This window comes from Nothobranchius furzeri, chromosome 12, assembly GCF_043380555.1.
Source record: "Nothobranchius furzeri strain GRZ-AD chromosome 12, NfurGRZ-RIMD1, whole genome shotgun sequence".
Lineage (NCBI taxonomy): Eukaryota > Metazoa > Chordata > Actinopteri > Cyprinodontiformes > Nothobranchiidae > Nothobranchius > Nothobranchius furzeri.
Window position 1 is genome coordinate 11735506 of NC_091752.1, and position 24435 is coordinate 11759940.

General features: G+C 45.0%; 2 protein-coding genes across 3 annotated transcripts in view; one reads left to right on the forward strand and one right to left on the reverse strand.

Annotated features, from left to right (window-relative positions):
* LOC139062058 (spectrin alpha chain, non-erythrocytic 1-like) overlaps positions 1-24435 on the reverse strand; it is a 610856-nt gene that overhangs the window by 322799 nt on the left and 263622 nt on the right. The window lies entirely within an intron of this gene.
* The window catches only part of LOC107375791 (inositol polyphosphate-5-phosphatase A), a 302051-nt gene that overhangs the window by 274763 nt on the left and 2853 nt on the right, over positions 1-24435 (forward strand). For both annotated transcript variants that reach the window (XM_070542253.1, XM_070542252.1), the window contains exons 12-14: positions 2715-2788; positions 17549-17660; positions 24202-24270. In XM_070542253.1, the coding sequence (XP_070398354.1) occupies positions 2715-2788; positions 17549-17660; positions 24202-24270 (255 nt within the window). The remainder of the gene's footprint in view (positions 1-2714; positions 2789-17548; positions 17661-24201; positions 24271-24435) is intronic.

Genomic DNA, 24435 nt, shown 5'->3' on the forward strand with positions numbered 1-24435 from the left:
GCAGCTCTTGAAAATAATTATTGTATTTTGAGAGGAGTAATCATTGGCTGGGACATGATTGAATGTGTCCATGCCTATTGACTTTTGCTATGATTAATAGGTTTGTTTAGTCGATATTCCCATCGAAATTGTATAATTAATTATCCCGCTGCTGTCACGGCTGGACGATGGAGAGCCCTGATGAGTATTTGGGAAGATTAAATTTTCCAGGGGCTTGTGGCGTCAAGGGGCACTTGCTCCTGCGGAGCGATGGGAGGAGCTCGGTGTGTGTGTGAGAAAGAGGACACACACACATTTGTCGCTCCCCTTCCTCCCCCCACATTGATTTTGTTTCAGTTTCTCTTTACTCTAACTTTATCAGTGTGGTGTTGGCAGCCACGGCAGCAGGATGTGTTTGTGTTCTGCCGTTAGCGGGTGATGGACCTTCCTGCCCAGCGCGCCGCTCCTCACCATGCTGCTGGGGTGTTTCTCCTGAGGTGCTTAAGGCAGGAAGACGGCGTAGAGACAGAACCCGTCACGGCTCCTAAGTGGAGATTCTGATTACAAAGGTTTAATATAAACTGACTTATGTCATTTAATGTAGTTGTGCTCCACGCTGAGTGATTACAGGAAGTACTGGCTGCCTGTTTAGCCCCATCAGGACCGACGCCCTCGGCTACAGCTTCATGCAGCGAACGCATCACGACGCCGCGGGATGTCATCAGAAAATTACTGTTAGCTGCCCCCCCATGTCAGTGACAGTTTACAGCTTTTCCACACAAAATAATGAAGATACCATAAAAAGAAGAAAAAATATGGTCACCTCAATAAAAGCCAAGTGTGAGGAGTAAAGATCAAATTAAATGACCTTCCACCCCTCCGTTTATCGATGGATTTTAATGGCAGCGGATGTTGTCACGAGGAACATTTGACAATGTGTAAATCAAAGCACAATTACAGGTGGTGGACAAGAGGCCGGCGGGCTCAGAGGGATGCTCAGTAGCCGGAGACGCCGTGTCCCTCATGTTTTTTTCCTGGTCTCCTCTTCCGTCAGCGGACATCAGATTTAGGAGCGTACAGATCATCCGGGCAGAGTCAGAAATTTGAGCCTGTGACAGGCTAGTTTTACCCCGACACTTCTTCATCTTTTCCATTGCTGGTATTGCTGCAGCGACGTCGCCTGGCACCACCCCCTCCACAACTCCCAAGGTCATTTCTGGTTGACAAACTACTGCCGGCTCTATAATGTCGGAAGGCCTTGAACTGGTAGAAGCTGATATTTTTTTTAAGCCACAGAGCGACCCACCCAGCAGAGCGGTGGCGCATTATGTTTAATTGACCTGGGATGAAATGAGGTGTGAAATTTCTGGCTGCAGGATTTTCCATTTACCTGGATGAATTACTCAGCATTCACCTGAAGACTCACTGCACCATATGCTGCTCATCTGGAGGTAGTCCTACAGCCGGACTTTAACCCGGTGAATACTCCGGTCTGAACCGAGGACCGGGTTGGGTTTGAACGAGCTAAACGTGCAGGTGTGAAAATGCAGTGAAAAGCCGAGACTCACGACAGAATCAAAACTCGCACTAATGCTTCAGGGCGTTCTGTTGAGAATGTGCAGCTGGAGGCGTCTTTGACGTGGGAACCCTTAGATGACGTTTGGGTGTCCTCCTGCCTGGCAGGTAGAAGGTGCTGTTGGGCGTAGGAGGGATGTACAGTAGAGGACGGGGTTGGATCCTCAGCTCAACCACGAGTCTCTCTGTGACCCCCCTGGTTTTGTGGGTTTGATGAATGCAGCACATCTGCCCTCCTGGCCATGGAGACTCTGCCTGGGAGGCCCCTGTGACTGGGAGTATTGGCTGCTGTTCCACACCAGTGCCACACAAACACACGGCTTGCCGTCATGTTTAGAAGCGTGTCCTCGCTGCTGATGCGAAGTCAAACACGCACGACAAGAGCGTGTCAACGTAGACAGAGGATGGTACTTATCTTCTGCTGATACCACAGTTCCTGTAGGAAATGGCCTGATTGTGAGGACGTCCTTCCTGATATTACCACGAGCACCACATTATCCCCGCTGATACTTCATCATGTTCCCATCAACATCACGGCGAGCGCTCCGCCGTGGTGTCATGCCATCAGACTCGCTGTGGATGTCGTCTTCATCAGGTCAGAACTGCATCTTGGTGTTCGAGTCTTGTAAACTAACATGACTCGGCTTCATCTCCATGTCGTCCTCTCTGATGGGAAAGGGGCGGGGCTAGCGGGAGGTCCTCCAGGGGTTGCTGGGAAACGTCTCTCAGGGAGGCAGTCATGCAGGTGCCCTAGCTACCTGTTCATCTCCAAGATAATTAATGTGTACAAGGAGCCACTAATTGCACTTTTCATTAATGATTTATGGGTTTTGTGAAAGGTGGGAAACTGGGGGAAGTGTGTGTGTACACTCGTGGAGCGAGTACAGCTGGGTGAAGAGACATGATTGATGAAGAGTGTGTGGATGCGCCGTTGTTATGTGGAAACCATCCCAGTAGGATGACTGGTCAACTGCTGTCAGTAATGTGCTGCTGTCAGGTGGAAGGAAGGAGGTGGATGAAACCAAAGACCAGGTCCACCTCACAGATGACTACTGACGTCTAGTCACTTTGGTTTCTGGTCCTGGATGTTCATATTCTGTAACGAGGATAATAAACCAAGCATGTTTTCTGATTCTTTCTGTTCTTTGTCCGTTTTGCAGCTTTTAGAGTTCGACAGAGAGCTGTCTGTGTTCAAGGATCGGCTGCACGAACTAGAGATCTCTTTCCCACCCAGGTATGGAACCCAAAGGCCGCCTAAATATTAAAACTGTTCATAACGAAAGCAACAGCCGGTTGCATTTAGTCTCTTTTCATCCATAACAATGACCTCATGAAGAATTTAAAACAACAAGGTTTACTAAAACATATGAAATAAAAAATCTGTTGACAAAATCATTTTCAAGAATAAATTTAAAGAAGGAGGAAGTGGTTTGATTTTCTTAATTAAAGGCAGATTTTACAAGAATAAAACCACAACTTGAGTGAAAGTCAAAAAGTGAGATCTGAGCTTTATTTTTTCCTTAAACATCAGATCAGTGTCGCCTCGTAGATGTAAAAACAAGAATAATTTCTGAACTGTTGCAGGAAAAAGGATTAGAAGCTGTAGAAGGATAAAACCAAACCGTAATGAGGATCTTTAATAAATAACCAAGGTTTGTTTGTGTGTTTGTTCGAGCTGCTGATGTTCAGGCCCACAAAGCTCTGAGAATTTTGTTTTGTTAATATTGCACCTTCTAGAGTCCCAGACCCCCCCCCCCCCCCCCAAGGCACTTTACAACACCATGTCATACACACACACACACACACGTTCAAACCTTAGAAGTTTGAGCAGAGAATGGTCTTATGCGTTTTTGAGTTCCAGGGTTACAGAAATACTGAGACAAATAAAATTACAGTAAATTTAAGATTTCCGGTTTTATCTTGAAATCAGTTTTTGAAAGAATCACAAAGTTTACAGCAAGAAAAAAAATCGAAAATTTTATTGTTACTGAATTTGATCTTTTTGGAGCAAAAATCATCAATAATACAAAAATAATCATATTACTATTAGTGTAATAGACTGGAATACACATTTCACTATTTATTCAAACATCTTTTTTTAACTTCAGGATTTTTTTCTTTTCCGGCTCATGTAAAGTAAAGGCTGTTGTAAAGTAAAGGCTCCTGTAAAGGCTGTTGTAAAGTAAAGGGTCCTGTAAAGGCTCCTGTAAAGTAAAGGCTGTTGTAAAGTAAAGGCTCCTGTATAGTAAATGCTGTTGTAAAGTAAAGGCTGTTGTAAAATAAAAGCTGTTGTAAAGTGAAAGCTGATGCAAAGGCTGTTATAAAGTAAAGGCTGTTGTCAAGTGAAGGTTGTTGTAAAGTGAAGGTTGTTGTAACATAAAGCCTCCTGTAAAGTAAAGACTGTTGTAAAGTGAAGGCTGTTGTAAAGTGAAGGTTGTTGTAACATAAAGCCTCCTGTAAAGTAAAGGCTGTTGTAAAGTGAAGGCTGTTGTAAAGTGAAGGTTGTTGTAACATAAAGCCTCCTGTAAAGTAAAGACTGTTGTAAAGTGAAGGCTGTTGTAAAGTAAAGGCTGTTGTAAAGTAAAGGCTCCTGTAAAGTAAAGCCTGTTGTAAAGTAAAGCCTGTTGTAAAGTAAAAACCAGGAATCATTTTCCTAATTCCTGATCTCACTTGGAAAAGGATTCTGGAAACAAGGAAATCTTAAAACTGGGTGTTTGATCGGCGATCGGATGCTTCTTGATTCCCTGTCAGGATTCCAGTGGAAACTTTTCATGAATTTTTTCAGTAAAATTTTCATCTCAGAGTAAATCCAGACACGCCTAATCCCAGAGACTCTCACAAATGTTTGATTGTAAATCCTCTGGTAAATGCCAGACTTCAGTCTTGGAAGTTTTAGCTATTTTTCTTGCAGATTCCAAAGTTTAAATGGTTGAAGATGATAAATTTTATTCTTGTACCTCTGATCGTGGCATTTTAAACACTTTTCAGGATCACCTGAGTTTTCCACACAAATGCGTGACATTCTATCACATCCCTAATTAGCCATCACTCAAACATTTCAGTTTTCCTCAAACCAGGAAGTATTCTAAGTTTGTTGGGACCGCTGTGAAACCATTCTGTCCGCTGACGGTCTGAATGGTTGTCGGACCTGGTTTTGATATTCCTGGATGTCGTCTCGAACGGCTCCTGTGTCCTCCCGCTGTCAGATTCCACACTGATTACATGGTTCTGGTGGGACACTGCGGAGACGATGGTCTCCTGTCCCTCAAACAAATGCATGTGCAATTAGCCCTTTCAGAGGAGAGGGAGGGCAAACACGCGGCTGGCGCAGAAATATGTTTCAGCAGCAGTGCGTTAATGGCGCTTGACCTTTGCCGTTGGTTGTGACTCAATCAGAGCAGATAATGAAATGCTGTAATCAAACAATAATTACTTGATAAACTGCTCTAGTGGCAGGAGCGGGGCAGCGGGGGATTTTAATGTGTGTGTGTGAATGGATTAGAGGGTGTGTGTGTGTCAGGCTCAGGAGTGTGTCGTGGCTCTACGAATCCCAGTTTTTTAAATGACTGTGTGTCTTAATCAGGGACCCCATTTACATCACTTTGCATAAGTGACAGGCGGATTTACTGTCCTTTTACAGCTCCTGACTCCTGCACCTTTCCTATAATCCTGAATCATCTCCCCACTGGGAGGGAAGAATGCGGCTCTGAGAGAATACTAATCATTCCCTCATACTTCAGCTGATGATGAATCAAAGCCGGAGCAGCGTATGATCCCCCGTTTTATCTGGGGGGAGAGGGAGGGAATGAGAGAGAGATGGGTAATAGTGGCCTAGTTAAAGTTAAACAACCCACACACACACACACACACATCTACAAACTCACCCCTCCCCCTGTCAGTTCTGCCTTGTGCTCCTTGAGCAATCAAGCCTCAACAATTGTTCTCCATCGTATAGTCCGCTCCGGACCGGCCCCTTGCCATCTGTGAGGTTATTACTCTTTTTTTTTTTTTTTTTTTTTGAAATGCAGGTCATCAGACCAAACCACACACACACACACACACACACACACACACACACACACACACACACACACACACACATACACACACACACACACACACACACACACACACACACACACAAAGAGAGCTCACTTTACCTCTGATCTATAAATCAATATCTTACAAGCGTTTCACCTTTAAGTTCATCTATCGGTTGTCGTAACAACCAGCAGCAGTAAGTTATTAATAAAATTACATCTCTGATGTTTTCTTGTTCTTCAGCTGAAATAGTCCTGATTCAGCAGCTATGAAATGCATCTTTATGTTTTAATAACCACATGATTTAAACGCTTATTTCTGTGGTGGAATAAAACTGTTCAGTACAAAAAGATCAAAAGTGTCATAAATGTGTATTTAAGTTCAGCAGAACTTGGGATGTTTTAATAATACACTAAACAGTAGCAGGTTTAATCAGAACCCCTTTTTAATGATTATCTCTGATTCTAACGCGTCACTCTGAGTGATGCAGACTGAACAGGAAAATAGTCTCCTACACCTACCTCCTGCATTAGCTTCTGATAGAAAACAGACGGTGAAACTCTAGGATGAGATAATCCTGACAGATCTACGTCACACTGTCACTAACATTCATGGACTCACCCATCTGGACTCACGACGGGGAAGCTGTTGTTGGTTTAGTCCAGGAAACAGCAGAGAAAGTCTCAGCTAGTAGAAGCTAACTGTTAGCATTAGCTACTCCACCACACAGCAGAACTCCTCCAGGCTTGTGTTATTTGTGGAGACAAAACATCAGAGGTGGCCGACTGGAGCTGCAGCTGCAGGATCGTCAACCCCCAAACATGCTGGAGGACTCTGGAAATTAAGGTTGCCGTCAAGCTGAAGAAATATTCCTATCAGGTCTTTTGGCCTGTGGGACTCCAGAAGCAGCTGGAATGCGATCGGGTTGTTGTGGAGGCAAAACCCAGGTGTGGTAGGAGTTCGATGAGACCATGGAGTAAAACTTCCGTACGGCTTCGAGGAGATTCTTCCAGTGAGGAAGTGGCGTCTGGGCACTTCAGGTTGGACTCCTCAATGTCTGGGGCCGAGGTCACCGAGGTGGTTAAAAAGGCTTTGGTGGCAAGGCTTTGGGAGTGGATGAGATCTGCCTAGAGTTCCTTAAAGCTCTGGATGTTGAGCTGTGTTGGTTGACATAACTCTACAATATTACGGGGACATCAGGGGCAGTTCACTGGACTGGTAGACCGGGGTGGCGGTCCCCCTATTTAAGAAGGGGGACCACAGAGTGTGTTCTGACTACAGAGGGATCACACTCCTGAGCCGTCCTGGTAAGGTCTATTCAGGGGTTCTGGAGAGAAGGGTCCGGTGGATTGTCGAACCTCGGATTCATGAGGAGCAATGTGGTTTTCATCCTGGCCGTGGAACACTGGACCAGCTCTATACCCTTAGGGGGTCCTGGAGGGTGAGAGGGAGTTCACCCAACCAATCCACATGTGTTTTGTGGATTTGGAGAAGGCGTTCGACTGCGTCCCTTGAGGGGCCCTGTGGGGGTACTTCAGGAGTATGGAGTACCAGGCCCTCTGATACGGGCTGTTAGGTCCCTGTAGGAGCGGTGTCAGAGCTTGGTCCGTATTGCCGTCAGTAAGTTGAGCTCATTCCCAGTGAGAGTTGGCAGCTCCAAGGCTGCCCTTTGTCACCGATTCTGTTCATAACCTTTATGAACAGGATTGCAGCCGACTTTGGAGCGGCTGGGATGAGAATCAGCTCCTCTAAGCCTGAGATGGTCTTGAGTTGGAAAAAGGGTAGAATGCCTTCTCCGGGTCAGGGAGGAGCTCCTGCCCCAAGTGGAGGCAAGTATCTCGGGGTCTTATTCATGAGTGAGGGAAGAAGGGCAGGAGAAGACCTAAAGGAAGACCCTGGACTCGCTGGAGGGACTATGTCTCTCTTTACATGTTTTAATCACAATTGTCTATTTGTGCTCATTTTAAATATATTTTTAATCATTTTCTAAATTCTTTTTTATATTTTTACATTTTTTGTTTTGTGGAGCGCCTCGTGATTTTTATCTTGAGAGGCGCTATAGAAAAGATCTTCTCTTCTTCTTCTCACCTGGCCAGGGAACACCTAGGGATTCCCCTGGAGAAGCTGGCCCAAGTTGAGGAGAGGGAAGTCTGGGCCTCTCAGCTTAGGCTGCCGCCCCCGCGACCTGACCCCGGATAAGCGGCTGAAAAAGGATGGATAAAACAGTCAGTGGTAGAGTGGTGTTGCTGTTAGCCAATCAGAGGAGAGATGTCCAGATATCAGGAAGTAAGACTCCAAATCCTGTTGTTTGAAGCCACTTTCTCCTCCAGCTGACTTCTACGTCTTCAAACAGGAGCGTCTGAGCTTTTTTCCCCAGAAAACAACTTACCAGGTGTTTGTTCCTACTAGAGACCACTGCAAGAGAATTCAAAATATGAGACAAGTCGACCTTTAATCTAATACAAATCTTTTATGGATTTTTAACACATTGGACTTAAAAATTATTTTAAAAAAAACTTAAGAATTTAACTTAAAAATTCATTCTGTTCTTAAGTAAAAATTATTCTAAATTATAAAATGATCCCTGTCTATTATAATGTGGTTCTGGTGGATGACGCACCGCTAAAATAAAACCAAAGCAGAAATAGTTTGGGTGAAGTCGTGATTTGCCTGCAGCAGGCCTCTTCTCCTCAGCTCATCACAACCAGCGTTCATCATTAACCCTGTTGTAAACTAGCACAAGGGATGTATAATGTTAATAAAATCAGATTCCTTAGACCACATCCACATATTAAAGCTTTTATGGTTGTTTTCCATGTCCTGGAACCCTGTATCGGTTGGTGGTTTGTAAAATCTTCCCTCTGCTTTGCTGAAGCCTCCGGCTGTAAAACATGAAGAAGTCATTCGTCAAAGTTGTCGGTGACGGGTTTGAGTGCCCGAGCACCGGGGTGAGGAATTTATCCGGACCTCGCCACAGTTGAACCTGGAGTCAGTCGGCCGCTCAGCGCCAGAAGCGCCTCTTATTCCCAGTGACACATAGAGCTGTTGTTTGTAGTCTTTGTTATTTTAAGTGAGAAAGTGAAGCGATGAGGCTGATGGTTTATTCAGAGATGGTCTCTCCGTCACAAATGTACAGTCTATGGTCACAACGCTACCAGCAGCCTTTACCCTGAGACTGTAGCACGGCCATTACTGGGAGAAAGACTGCAGATCAAGCTACCTCCTAATGTACAGTAAGATCCCATAAAACACACAAGCTACCAGTAACTTATTCATGGGTTGTGATTGATGTAGAGGAAAGCTTTTAGAGCTCTGATCTGATTTCTCTGCTTTTTTTTTTTGCACAAGATCGATGCAAAAACGAAATTGGGTCCCAAGTTTGTGCAAACATTCTGTGTGTGTGGGGGGGGGGGGGGTATTTTGCCGGTAATACGGTTACCGGAGCGAGCTTTGACACAGATTTTTACTGACACCAGAGCAGCAGAACCACTGACTCTACGGCAAAATCAAACGTAATTTCAGTGCTGGAGGAAAATGTTGAAGAACAAGTAGGTGCTTGTTGTTGGCGGCGATTCAGTAATATTAACACTACATTAAAGGCCCTTCAGCTGCTGCTCTTGATACCAGAGCATTAGCATTGTGGAACACCTGAAAACCGTGTTTTAATGATTATTTCTGATTCTAACGGTCACTCTGAACACGAAAATAGGCTCCTACACCTTCAGACAGTGAAACTTTAGGATTAGAAAAGCCTGACAAATCTATGTCACACTGTCACTAACATTCATGGACTCACGACGGGGAAGGCTGTTGTTGGTTTAGTCCAGGAAACAGCAGAGAACGATAAAAGTTACACGTGCTACCCGAACTCTTTAGGAAACGAACCAGCGGAACAAACAGAACAGCTACTTGTTCACTAGTTTCAGCCGCTGAGCGTGAGATTTACTCGTAAGGATTAAAGGAAAGTTGTGTAAAACTAAACTAAAACACAACAGCAACACTACCAACATGCAACAGCACCGCTTCCATCCTGGGTTAGATAAAGAGAAGAAGCCGGTCGTTGTTCTTCTTAATCAGCCAACAGTCAAGGAAGGATTGATCAAATTTGCCCGCAACTCCAACCTTTTTCCTCAAACTATGGAGTTACTTTGCTGCAAAGCTGATGCGGCACCATGGAGCCTTTGGTCCTTCATAAGGTCAGCCTGTGGGGGTAATGAGGGCGATTACGCGACAGTGGTATAAAGTGGGTGTGGGGGCAGTCTTCGTGTCACAGACTTCCCTTTAGCTCAAACAGGACTTGTTTTTTATGGTGATCGAAGCCACGCTCCTTTACTTTTTACACGAGCTGCTCCAAAAGGTGTCCAACCTTCACGGTCCCTGAGCTTCAGATCTAAAGGCCAGAAGCTCCGCATCGCTCCAGTTTGCCGTTTCAGCTGTTTCTGTTTAGGAAAACAAACTGTTTAATCTCATTTTCATTATTCATCTTTATGCTGCTGATTTCCTGCAGGAGTGTGTTGGGTGTGTGTTCAGTCTTACATGAATAAGATGGTGCAGTAGAAGGTATTTGGTAACTTGGATTAATGTGTGCCGAATTCATTTGAAAGTACGAAAAAGCTACGATGTGAGAAAAAAACGGTGAAAACAAAGCGTCAGAAATCCTGGAAATGGTTTAATAATCCAATCGAAGGACTCAGAGTCAAAATCGAACCGTGAGGTAGCAGAGACGGCACGCCCAAATTAAAAACCATCTTTGTTTTCATCTCTGACTGTTATTTTAGATTCTAGATATTTTTATATCCCGCTGCTACTCATCAGGTTTTATTTCCTCCCTCAATGCCCTAATTTGGCTAAATTTCCCGTTGATTGTAACTGGCTTGAAAACGGAAAATTGCAGAGACAAGATCAACCTTCAGGGCTGAATGCCTCGTCTGATGCAAACTCCTGAGGGAACCTGGGGTCTCCAGTCCTGCCAGACTGTTTGTCCTGTCTAGACGTGGAACAGAGCTGAGGGTCCTGATGTGGCCTTAGGTCAGGTCAGGAGGTGGAGGTCTGTCAGGAAGCAGAAACCAGTCAACACCTAAAGCTGTGGGAGGAGAGTTGAGGTCAGACAGAATCTTTCACAGAAACTGTGGTTCTGTGAGAACCGGACTAAAACCCGCCCTTCCACACCAAGGATGTCCTAACTTCTTCAGACGAGGGCCACAAAAATGTAATTTTCTTTTGAAGAATGCAAACATTATTTTATATTTTTCATTAGTTCTGCTCAAAAAGGCCTTAAATAGATGTATTAGTAAAGCTTTAAACATAAAATATTAAAAAATATAAATTTATATCAACAGCCTCCTGCAGAGACTTAATTCCACAATGCTAGCAAGGGCCTCGCAAAACCACTGAGGGCTGCACCTTGAACACACCTGTTCTACACAGATGTTTTAGTCACAGGGCTATTATTATAATTATGTGTGTGTGTGTGTGTTTGTGTAGGAGTGTGTGTGTAGGAGTGTGTGTGTGTTTGTGTAGGAGTGTGTGTGCATGTATGTGAGTGTGTGTGTGCGTGCATGCGTGTGTGTGCGTGCGCGTGAGTGTGTGTGTGCGTGTATGTGTGTGTTTGTGCGTGTGCGTGTGTGTGTGTGTGCGCGCGCGTGTATGTAAGTGTGTGTGTGCGTGTATGTGAGTGTGTGTGCGTGTGTGCATGCGTGCGTGTGTGTGTGCATGCGTGTGTGTGTGTGTGCGTGTATGTGAATGTGTGTGTGCTGCCTCCAGCCTTACAGACTGGTTTGCTGAACAGGAACATTGTTTTACAGCCAGCAGCTCATCCATCATTCTAACTACAGGAGAGCTCGTGAGAATGATGAGGGGTTGCCGTGGTGATAATAGCTGAAGCTTTGCTGCTGTTGTGTATCGTTGCCTCTTGTCTGAGATGATGCCACTGAGAAATAGGCTTTTGTTTGAAACAATCTAACATTGAGAGGATAAAACGTGTGCCATCTCGTCTCTGTTCAGAGGCTGCAGCTTGTTGCTGCTGAATCATGACTCAGCGTTTCCCTGGTAGTTCTCTATTAGGGTTAGCCTCAGCCTGATGCAGAACATGTGAGTGATCGTTAGGATTCTGTGTGTTTTCCCAAGCTTTCCCTGACAACGATCCCGGCTCGCTCACGGCCACTCCAGCATCACCTTTAACCTCATACCTGTCATATCTTATCTCTGATTTCCTGTCCCGCCTCTATTTACCTGCATTAAACACTCAGTAAGTGAATGAGTTAGCTCTCCCACTTTGCTTTTATGTCCAACAAGGCAATAGATAAACATATTAGCAGGCATTTAATACCCAGTCTTTTTATTTAGTCACACACACACACACACACACACACACACACACACACACACACACACACACACACACAAGCAGCTTCTAGGGTCACAGAAACAAACACAATCCTATTTTTGATTTTAGATCTTTGGGCTTCAGTAGAAAATGGAATGACTGACGTTTATTGATCTCTGATGTGTGAACAGCAGGTACGCACAAGCAGGTAATAACCAACATCTGCTGATGTCAGAGCAGGTGAACAGTGATTAAGAAAAGACACTTTAGCAGTTTCACTGAAACCTCCGTGTAGCTGAATGACTCAAACAGTCATTATTACAGATTTGTAAACACTGTGTGGAAGCCTCTCCCACTGGTAGGCGGGGCTTAGGGCCATGTCATAGATAGGTCTGTGCTCACCTTGTTCCTTTTCACTGTTGCAAAAAAAGGCAAACGCGCCAGGTCAAGCTATAAACATCAAACAGTGAGTGGGTGATGCAAACATTCAGCACCATTATCCGTGCAACCGTTAACATGGTTTTTCTGTCTGGGCCCTCTGGGAGCGTCCACCCAACTCCATCGGCTTAGCCCCAACACGCCGTCGGACGTTTGCTGTAGCCTTTAGCCTCGTTATCTCCAGCAGAGCTGATGCTGGGTGTGGTCAAACAGGAGGAGAACAACACAAGACTGACCCTGCTGCTCACTGGAAGCACCAGCGCAGCAGAGCAGAAGTGGGAATGTTTACTCGCAACAGTCACAGACCTCCAGTGCACAGCAGCAGATTCTCATCCACGAAGCGGCTTCTCCTCCACTCACAAGATCACAAAATCCTTCAAGTTTATGTTGTCCGCCAGTAAACCAGAAGGAAGGAAATGAGGTTTAAAACTGCTGTTTGATGTCATAAATGACGCTGTTCCTCTCCACCGCCAGGACTAAAGCCATGAAAGCACACCGCTGCACTTCAGGAACGATGCTGGGAGTAAATAAGCAGTTAGGTCACTTGTATTGATGTCATCTACATAGATATGAAATCGCATTGCTGCAATAGACTTTTATTTTGAAAACTACCAGGGATTTTACACTGAAACGGTGTGTGACTTCCTGTCTAGCCCTATGTTAACCGCACCCAGAAGCGGCTCGTGGCAGAAACAGAAGCCGATCCTAACTTTAGCTGCGCGGCTGGTTTGAATCACCCCGTTTAACTCAAATGAAGCAGCAGCGTTCCACACCGCTGATGCTTCCAGTTTGCAGCAGGCTCTACGGTTCATGAGGTACAGTCTTTAGAACAGCTGAGAGTTGTATCGTTGCCAATTGGAGTTTATCGTTTATCGAGGTCATTTTCTCCGACCACAGGCTTTGTTCTCAGCCCTCAGGAACCAGGAGCTTTCAGGCCACCCTCAAGTCAAGCTCCTTCTGTCTGATCCATCTTTATCCCCTCTCTGTTTCACTCATCCTATTCTTTAGGCCCTCTTTTATCCTCGGATCACTTCTTTAGCGTTTTGATTAGCATAGCAAAACCTTCACCCTCAGTTTGAGTGTTAGTAATGCTAACTGGAGTCAGGGAACTGCTTTAAGAAGACCTCTGCTGTTGTGTTTGTACACCTGGTTGTGTGTGTGTGTGCGTGTGTGTGCGTGAGTGTGTGTGTGTGTGTGTGTGTGTGTGCGTGAGTGTGTGTGTGTGTGTGTGTTGCGAGGCTGAAGCATTCTATAGGTCACATTGGTTGAACAGGTTGATGAATGCAGAAAAGTTGTGTTTAGGTCCCTTCTTTACTTTTCCTTCCATCTGTCACATTTGTTTCTGCAGCTTTTTGATGCCAAATAATCAGTGGCAGCTGGTGAATTAATTTTTTGGGGTGGGGTGTACAGACCTGCCAACCTTGTCAAAATTTTTGAGTACCACTTGTGTGGCGTTTTTTCGTGGACTTTTGCAACTCCATTGCTTTTCACACTGTAATCTCCCCATTCACTGGATGGAAAATTTTACACACACACACACACACGCGCGCGCGCGATATTAAACTGGCTTAAAGCACATATGCACACATCACCAGGGCTAATTTACTAATTATCTGCAGCTCCCTGGTGGCTTATGTCCACATCATAATTGCAGATTGTGCAAAATGCATGCTGAGGTTGTTTAGAGGGTCGCAAGCATGGCCACTGTTATTGGTATTTGGACAAAAACTTCTGAGACACATGGACCCTCTTCTCTTTGGCAGGTCTGCTAACCAATCCCTCATGTCTGCTTCTCCCCCATCTGCCATAGCATGTGTTGCAAAACGAGCTGCGAAAAAAAATGATGGCTTACACTGTATAAATAATCACATTCCTCCTTATATACAGGCCATATCTATCTGCAATGGATAAAGGCAAACACACACACGTGCGCACACACACACACAAACACAGAGTTTACCTTACCAAAACAGTAGCAAGTGGCAAACCGGAGGGAGAGCCTCGTTGCTCATAATTCTAATAACTAAGTCTGATATTTGCGGTTGGGACGACTGGGCCGATTACAGGTGCACTATTCACATATCACCACCAGGGAGCACCACATCACCGTTCTCATGCGTCACACCGACAGACGGTAACAGCAAATAGTTCCAAAAACGAGCTTAATATTCACCAATAAATGCAAATTCATCATAAAAACAAACAAAGCTTATTGCATCAAGTTAAAAGCATGTACTCAGTCTTACCTTATTTGAATCAACAGAGCCCATTTTTGTTAGCCTAGTGAACTAGACCAAATTCTTGCTTTGCAAAGAATGGTCTAGGCATGCTCCATTGGAACCTCCACAGCTCCTACCAGGACTCTGGCTAGCCAATCACAGCTCTCTAGAGTGGTTTCAAACACATAAAGAGCTGTGAATGGTCCATAATGGTGGGCCAATCATAGTGCTCTATCTGCTTAGTGAACAAATCACAGAGCTTTATCTGCTTTGTGGGCCAATCAGGGCACTCTATATGCCTGGTGGGTGGGATGATGACACAGAGTGAAACAAGAGTATGTCACATTCATTGTCCAGTGGAATGCGGAGATCATTTGAAAGACAACGGTAGATCCCACCCCACAACCGAGAGCCGTCAATGGAGCATGGCCAGACTAGATAATACATTTATTTAGTCTGGCTTGCCAGGCTACATTTTTGTTGCACAAATCCAGAAATAACAATAACTCTTTGATGACTTGATTATTATTATTATTATGAGCTACTACAGCAATCAATTTCCCTCTGGGATTAATAAAGTATTTTTGAATTTGAATTTGAAAGAAGTAAATAAAAATAATCACATCTGTAATCTGCTTCTGCACCAAAGTTCAGTTAAAGCTGTCAGATCCTTGCAAGCATGATGAATCCAACGCCCAGCAGCTGTGTTTATTTTACCATTAGGGTCCCATCCTCCTGTAAGAAGAGGCACTTTGTGTTATGCTACAACTAGCACATGTGGCGCGGTGTAAATTGGATTGGTATTACAGTATGTTAGCTGGCTGTTATGTTTTGATGAGTGCAGACAAACAAATTGGATTGGTGGCGTGTAAATCCAAAGCAGTTTGATGAGCCGAAGCAGAAAATTGAATTCTCCACAATGTAAATCTGTATCAGCTCGATGGCAACTCCAGCCACGCCGCTGCTTAAATCATGTGATTGTTCCCTGATGTTCCAAGATACAATCTCTCACGGCCATTTGCTGCAGCACCTAATCTGTTTTTGATGACTGTGTTGGAGTGTAGCTGTACATATGGGCTACTGAATCTCCCTCTGGCCCATTCTGTCTAAATCACACACGCTTCCCTGTTTTATTTAGCCCCTCTCGCCTGCTCGTACACACATTTAACCTGGACATTTGGCAGAGAAAGATGGCTTTGACTGAGACATCCTGTTGTTTACTCAGATGGTTGGCCACGTTAGTGAACCTCCTGTTTTCCTAGGGAGACATCTCGTCTTTGTTGTTCCTCCTGATAATCATTTATTGGTTATCATCAGTAACCCTTACAGGAACTTCTGTAAACCCACCACGCTCACCATGTGACCACTTCCACCAGTGGCTTAATAAACATCTCCTTGTTTCTAGAAACGCTGTGAAACCAATGTAGCTACTAGCTAACTTAGCTAACCCAAGACGCTAAGAAGGGCTCCGGGAACTGCAGGGTAGCCCACTCGCACGACCGACTAGCTCCCCTGCGAGGCTGTAGTCATGCTGGTCGCCTGTGGAGATCTAATATGGACTGAGACTGTTAGCAAGCACGGCCAGACCGCTGGGACCGGAAGCCCTGGACTTCCAGATCAGCTCGTTCTCCATGGGTGGAGATCAGCAGGACATTAGCTACATGCTAACGCAGTAAACAGCGGTTTTCTTGCTAAAAACACCCAGAAAAACAGTTAGCTTCGGGTTAGCATGTAGCTAGTGTCCCGCTGATCTCCAACCGCTGAGAAGGAGCTGATCAGAAAGGCCAACACTCCCAGTTGCGTCATTTGTAATCGTAGTATATCCAAGGAAGGTCCAGTCTTTCTCACCTCTGATTATAGCGCTACGTTCACATTTTCTTTACTAAACCCCAAACAGCTTTCTGTTGGTGGCGATGGCAGGAGAACAGTCTGCACTTAGCATGGGAAGATGGTTAGCTGCTAAATGAAATAGCGAAGGGTAATAGTGCCCTTCTGGGCCGTGAAAGACGGGATCTTCCTTGGACATTCAACGATTCCAAATGCCTCCAGCATGACTACAACCTGGCATTGGAGCTGGTCCACGTGTCGGCTGTCCTGGGAAACGGGAACAGCCAGCCGCCTGCTCTAGCAACTCGTCTCGTACAGGAGACAGAAGACGGGCGTCCGCTCAAGTTTCTCATGCAGCAGCAGCCCCACTAACATGTCTGACCAACCAGATAAATGACACAGCACCCCCCACACCCCACCCTCCCATTCAATCAGTGGAAAAAAGTACAGAAATATAATTTTATTTACTGATAAAAAGAAGCAGAAACTGCTTGAATGGTCTGTTAGTGCTGTCAATAACCACAGCTTTCCCGCTGTGTCCAACCAATCCCACGATTAGCATCCAAACAAACAGACACAGCTAAAGTTTAGAGTTGAAATGGCCGAACGCGTGTTAACATGAGGCTGAGGCCTTTCCCCGGAGCTAGCTCTGAAGTCACGAGGCTCTGATGCTCATTAATTATTCAGATTTTTAAACATTTAATTCCACTTAAACAGAAGATTTACAAAACAATCCACCCCGTCAGAGATGTCCTGATTGTAAACTAGATCTAGCAAACCTAAAATATGACTTTGAACCAGGCTGTTTGTTTATGGCTTTTTTAACGAGGGAGTCAGTGAGGGTTTGCTCACTTCTGCTGCCAGCCCCTAGTGGATGAGAGTGGAACTGCAACTTTAGCCCCGCCTCCTTGGCTTCAAAAAATTGAACCATAAAGGTCCCTTGGTGTAGACTGTAGGTGAGCGGCAGGAGTGGTTAGGTTAGGTTTTAGCCACGGCACAAAAAGAGTTTTTATTTTGTGAATTTAAAACATCAAAAATTGACAAAACTTAATTTATGTCTCGGCAGTTACAAATGTTAGCATCCTTTTAATATCTAAAGGTTTCTGGTCTCCTGTAACCATCCTGCTGTTTCCTGTTCCTGCAGCTATCCGTACAGCGAAGACTGCAACCTGGGAAAGGAGTACATGAACACCCGCTGTCCAGCCTGGTGTGACCGAATCCTCATGTCTCAGTCGGCCAGAGACCTCTTCCTAAAGGTGAGTCTCATGTTAAACCCCGCCCCCTCGCTCCATTGGCTGTCTGGAAAGCTTCACAGATGGAAGGAGGACATATTTGTGAATGTTAATTTGAAGCACTAATCCCAGGTTTCACGCAGACAGTAGATAGATTCCAGTCCTTGTAGAGTTCCCTTCTTCATAAAGCCTCGTCTTCCTCAGAGAGCTGAACCATGCTGGCTCTGCTGTTTGGCTTCAGATCCTCCCCAGCATTACAAACACCAGCCAATCTGTTCAGCCTCACAGATCTGCTCCACAGCAACACGACATCCTTTAAAGCGTCTTCTATCCAGTTAGAACATTTAGTGTGTGAACTTTGTGGAGGCGCTCAGGACGTTAACTTGCCATTGTCCTGGATAAGGAGTCGGATAACTTCCCGAGCTTTCATCTGACCAACCCAAGTGTCACAGGTCTGCCTGTCAGCAGTTTCATTTGTTTAAGCATTTCAGGTTTTGGCTGCAAGTGAAAACTTCAACAGTCTCAAATGGCTAGATGTGGTCTCTGCTCCTACGAAGGATTGAGATGTTTGAAATGACACGTCTGACGACCCTTTTCCTCTGTGCTACTCAGCTCCGCTGGACCCAGTTAGCTGCAGAATGTGCAGCAACACCAACATTTTTCAGCTGAGTTGTGTTTCTGTGGTGCATACAGGTTACCTTACACTGTTTACTGATCCCTTCGTGCTATTCTAAAAATCACACACACACACACACACACACACACACACACACACACACACACACACACACACACACACACACACACACACACACCTCCACTTTCTATCATGGAGCTGACATGGGCTGAATAACTCCTGGAAAACCACCTTCTGTCTCTCTCTCTCCCTCTCTCTTTATCTCTCTCTCCCTCTCTCTTTATCTCTCTCTCTGTCTATTTGTCGCTCTCTCTCTTTACCCCCTCTCTCTACCCCCCCTCTCTCTCTCTCCCTATCTCCCTCCATCTCTCTCTTTATCTCTCCTCTCTCTCCCTCTCTCTCTCTTTATCTCTCCTCTCTCTCCCTCTCTCTCTCTTTATCTCTCCTCTCTCTGTCTATTTGTCGCTCTCTCTCTCTTTACCCCCTCTCTCTACCCCCTCTCTCTCTCTCTCTCCCTATCTCCCTCCATCTCTCTCTTTATCTCTCCTCTCTCTCCCTCTCTCTCTCTTTATCTCTCCTTCTCTCTCTTTATCTCTCTCTCTCTATCTATTTGTCTCCTATTTGTCTCTCTCTGTCTCTCCCCACTCTCTCTCTCCTCTCTCTCTTTATCTCTCTCTCTGTCTATTTGTCGCTCTCTCTCTTTACCCCCTCTCTCTACCCCCCCTCTCTCTCTCTCTCCCTATCTCCCTCCATCTCTCTTTATCTCTCTCTCCCTCTCTCTTTATCTCTCTCTCTGTCTATTTGTCGCTCTCTCTCTTTACCCCCTCTCTCTACCCCCCCCTCTCTCTCTCCCTATCTCCCTCCATCTCTCTCTTTATCTCTCCTCTCTCTCCCTCTCTCTCTCTCTTTATCTCTCCTCTCTCTCCCTCTCTCTCTCTTTATCTCTCCTCTCTCTGTCTATTTGTCTATTTGTCGCTCTCTCTGTCTATTTGTCTATTTGTCGCTCTCTCTCTCTTTACCCCCTCTCTCTACCCCCTCTCTCTCTCTCTCTCCCTATCTCCCTCCATCTCTCTCTTTATCTCTCCTCTCTCTCCCTCTCTCTCTCTTTATCTCTCCTTCTCTCTCTTTATCTCTCTCTCTCTATCTATTTGTCTCCTATTTGTCTCTCTCTGTCTCTCCCCACTCTCTCTCTCCTCTCTCTCTTTATCTCTCTCTCTGTCTCTCTCATTACCCCCCTCTCTCCCTCTCTCTCTCTCCCCACTCTCTCTCTCCTCTCTCTCTTTATCTCTCTCTGTCTATTTGTCTCTCTCTCTCTCTCTCACTACCCCCCTCTCTTTCTCCCAAACCTCCCTCACTCTCTTTATCTCTCCTCTCTCTCTCCTTCTCTCTCTTTATCTCTCTCTATCTGTCTATTTCTCTCTCTCTGTCTCTCTCATTATCCTCCTCTCTACCTCTCTCTCCCTCTTTCCCCCCTCTCTCTCTCTCTCTCTATCCCTCTCTCTCTCTCTTTACCCCCTCTCTCTACCCCCCCTCTCTCCCTATCTCCCTCCCTCTCTCTTTTTTTCTCTCCTTCTCTCTCTTTATCTATTTGTTTCTCTCTCTCCTTATCCCCCACTCTCTCTCTTTCTCTCTACCCCCCCCCCCCACCCCCACCCCCACCCCCACCCCCACCACCACACACACACACACACACACTCCTGTTTGCTCTTCTCCCCTGGAGTGCCGTCTAATTGCTGGTAATGCAGGGCCGGAGTGGAGCAGTTAGTGGGTTTGCAGATTGGCTGATGATTCACCGTGCACACGCTCCCAGCTCTGAGCATTACAGATTGTTGAGACATGGGCCCGTAAACAGCCTGGCGTGTGGCGTCATCTATCATGGCACGGTCGGTTAACTCACCATCATGTTATTTTCTGCTTGCCGAGCCCTAACACGCCAGAGGTTGCTCGCTAGCTATGCGGCACGGCACCAGCTCCGGGAACGCCGGTAATGAATGTTTAGTCAAGCGAGTGCTTCCCTCCCCGCCGGAGGGCCCCCGGGTAATTTGTTTATCTGTCTAAAGATTACGCAGCCTGAAAATCCACAATTTTATGCTGCCTTTGTAAATTATCAAGTGTGTGTTTGATAAATGAATCTGGAGCAGCGGGAGGCAGCAGTACGGCACGCCTGGCAGGCACCTAGAGGTGGACTGACCCCGCGGCGCCGCTGGATTGGTCTGAAGTTAATTCTGAATTTGCTTTATGGTTCATTCTCAAGCTCTCACAGATCTGAGTGTGTTCCTGGTGGCTGCTTAAAAAGTCTTTAGTTCAACCAGACGAGCGTGATTTATCCTTCAGTGTGAGAGTTGGTATCAGCTCGTTTGTGTACAGAGTGGTTCAGAAACCGTGCTGCCTTCGAGGTGTTTAGATTACGGGGAGTGGATCCGGTCTAGGCAAACGCCCACAGTGTGAATCGCTCCGGTTTGTCGCTCCACTACCACGTTTAAAACAGATTCTAGTTGTTAGTTTTGTGCTGCAGAAGTTTTAAAAAGTACACAATTACAGTTAGCATTTTCATTACTTGTGAATGTTTCATTAGTAATTAAATAATGCCCAATAAGTCCATCTTTTATTGTGCAATTACTTTTAAAATGCCTTTTTTTGTTTAGTTGTCAAAGCTGCTTTATTATAGAAATAATATTTAATATCTGTTTAGTTCAACATCAGAGTCACGGCTCTTCATCGGGTTGGGTTCAGACTGCAGGCTTCAGAGTTGAGATGGTTAATGGTGAAGGAACTTTTATCACCTCAGAATCGATCTTGGATCCACAGAAAGGAAATGTTTTGTTAAATTCAAGCATGTAAAACTCATTTAGACACCAAATGAATAAACGTCACTTCTACTCGAATAAAAAACGTGGACAGACATCGCTGCTACAAAAGCGGAGAAGAGCTGCGACGGGAGCCCAGAGGTCCTAACAGGAAGTGGGTGGGGCTAAAAAACAAAACGGCAGATATGGGGCTGGCCACATGGGTGCTGGCAGATTTTATAGGCCTGATTGGTTGTTTACCCCTGCCCACTTGGTACCCTATGCACAAGGCATGATGCGCGTGGGCGGAGCGCTGGCGCGGCACCTTGGCTCAGTTGGGGTCATAACAGACAATAATAGGCTGTCTTTGACTAACACCCCCCCCCCCCCCCCCCCCCCCAACACACACACACAGAACACGAGTTCAGCCTTCAGAAAGCAGGGAAGTAGGCAGCGTGGAAAAATAAGAGTAGAAAATTTTTTAGCATGACTCTGTTTTGAGCTTAAATTGGAAAAAGTAAAATCGATTAAATTCACCTCTCTGGTACTTCTGAGTTGAGATCCGACACTGTGACTAACTCTGAAGTTTCACAGAGAGAAAGGAGACTAGATTTTAAAGGGATACTAGGCAAATTGTTTATATTATTAAATCATATTCATGAGTCAGCATGTGCCTTTACAGGGTTAATAAAATGTCACTCAGACCCCCACCGCCCTCTGCGGCCAGAAGACCACATTTGCAACTTCAGAGATGCCGGTCTGCTCTGTTGGGACATAAATCGAAACACATTCTAAATGGGAAATCATTATTACTTTTATACCAATCATTAGTACTTCCTCACATGATGTATTGTCTGGAAGTCTGAGGAAACACTTACAAATCTCAGATAGCACCCATAGTTTTACTACAGAAGAGGGCAATAAGAGTAATTACAAACTCTGATTACCGTGCACCAACGCTCCCCCTGTTTATAAAACTAAATATACTAAAATTTACAGATCTGGTCAAACTACAAACAGCACAAGTAATCTATAAAGTACAAAATAAAATATTTCCGGACTGTATTCAGAAGCTATTCCAGGTCAAAGAGACTCAGTGTGAACTAAGGGGAGAAGGACAATTTGTCAGAGAGAAAGTAAGAACAAATGTTAGGAGTCAGAGTTGCACAACAGTAGGAGTCAAATTATGGAGTAACTTGGACTCTGGAATCAGGCATGTAAAACTGTTACATCATTTTAAAAAATGTACGTCAAGAAGATGATGTCATACTACCATAATTACCATATGTGGTCTAGTGTATCTGATAGATGTGAATGAAAATGTAATGTCCTTGCACAAGTTATAGTATTTAAATCTCTGTTTTGATCATCATACATTGATTTATTAAGATTACTGGTAGTTTTGTATAGTTCTGTCTGTATTAGTTCTGTGTATTTTTCCTCTTGCTGACTTATGTTTGTTGTTGTTCACTATATTTCAATGATGATTAGCATTTTAATTACTTTTATCTTTCTTTGTTATTTTTTCATGAGAAGTAATGTGATTGAGTAAATATGGTAGGCATAAAAAGCTAGGCTTCAGCCTACACCTTTTTGGTTACTATATTGAGATTCTGTTTTATTGTATTGTTTTTTCTTTTCTTTTCTAAATGAACAAAATAAAATAAATTGAAATTGAAATACCTGGTGCTGCCGTCTGCTTCCAGCATTTTTCAGGTCATGAACATAGCTGATTTGTTTACTGTAGTGATGAACCACACCTGTAGACACTAATGATGGCTGGGAGACGTTCCAGCTGTTAGATTACGGTGTTAAAAAGACGAACGCACAGCCAGGAGATAGGCATTGCTTTTGGTTCTACAAATGGACACTAGGGGGTGCTAAAAGCAAGCCAAAACAATCTGGTCTCCCATTAACAATTTTACCCCAAAATTCCACCACCTCCGCTCCACCTTCCGCAGCCGCTCGCTTCCAAACTCAATTTTTACTTGTACCCGCTCTACAACGGCTCCGCTCCGGTGCAGAGACCTGAGGTGCGCATGCGCTGGATTTTCGAGATCTTGCGATACAGTCCGAGCAATAAACGCGGAAGTTAGATCCAAACACCCGTTGTGTGGGAGAAGCATCGAAATGAACTGTTTAATCTGCCCATCATTTGTGTAGAGAGATCAGCAGTGTTTGGATCAACAAAGGGCGACTACTTTGATAGTGGAAACTGTATTTGTGGCTTATTTTTGTGCATTTAAAGTTCAGCCGCCATTGATAGTTGTTAAAAGTTGTTAAACCTGTGCTTATGAAACAAAAAACGCCTTTTGTTATTGATTTATGGTAAAATAATGGAAGTTGTGCTTGCTCCCTTTCCTGTTGGGCGGTTGTGATTTCTGTCCATTGACTGCAGAGGTGCTCTGGTGTACGGCAAAAATAGAATCGATCTTATTTTTGCCGGATGGCGGAACGGCGGGCAGGGCGCTGCGCCGCACGGCCGCAGTAGTGGAACAGCTCTGATTGACTACAACGGGAACGATTTTGCTGCGGAGTTCGTGCCGGAGCGCAGCGGAGCGGAGGTAGTGGAATTTTGGGGTTACTGTGTAGCTTTGTCTTTTACTACTTTCCCACTTGAGGCGTTTCCATTGTCATCTTCCTGCTGCTACAGTGTGAATCTCTTATGTGAAACTTTATTTCATGTTTAGCTTCATTTTGGTGCCTTTGGAATAATTAACGCAGCCAAATCTCACAGCGTTAGAGGATGAAATCCTAATGAAGGGGTGAAAGTGGACAAAAGCAGCTATTAAAATAAATCACCCTCACACAGGGGAGGGTGGCTACTTGTGAAGCAGGTGACTTTTTGTTTCTTTAATTTGATCCTGCTAATTGAGTTTGATGAAGCTGCCCCGTTGAGTGCTTATCCATGAATGTGTCATAATACCTGATATGAGTCTGCAAATGTGAGAACACAATCACCATGCTGCCCCCAGCGTGTGTGTGTGTGTGTGTGTGTGTGTGTGTGTGTGTGTGTGTGTGTGTGTGTGTGTGTGTGTGTGTGTGTGTGTGTGTGTGTGTGTGTGTGTGTGTGTCAGAGAGAGAGAGAATTACAGAGTTGAAGAGAAACTGATTAAATGTTTGATCGCTTTTGTTTCTGCAGCCTGAAAATGAGGAGAAGTCTTTGGTTTACGATAACATCGGGCCCAATGTCTGCATGGGAGATCACAAGGTACTGACAGGAGCTGTGCTATGAGTTCACTGTGTGTGTGTGTGTGTGTGTGTGTGTGTGTGTGTGTGCGTGCGTGCGTGCGTGCGTGCGTGCGTGTGTGTGTGTGTGTGTGTGTGTGCGTGCGTGCGTGTGTGTGTGTGTGTGTGTCCTTCGGCTGTAGAAGAA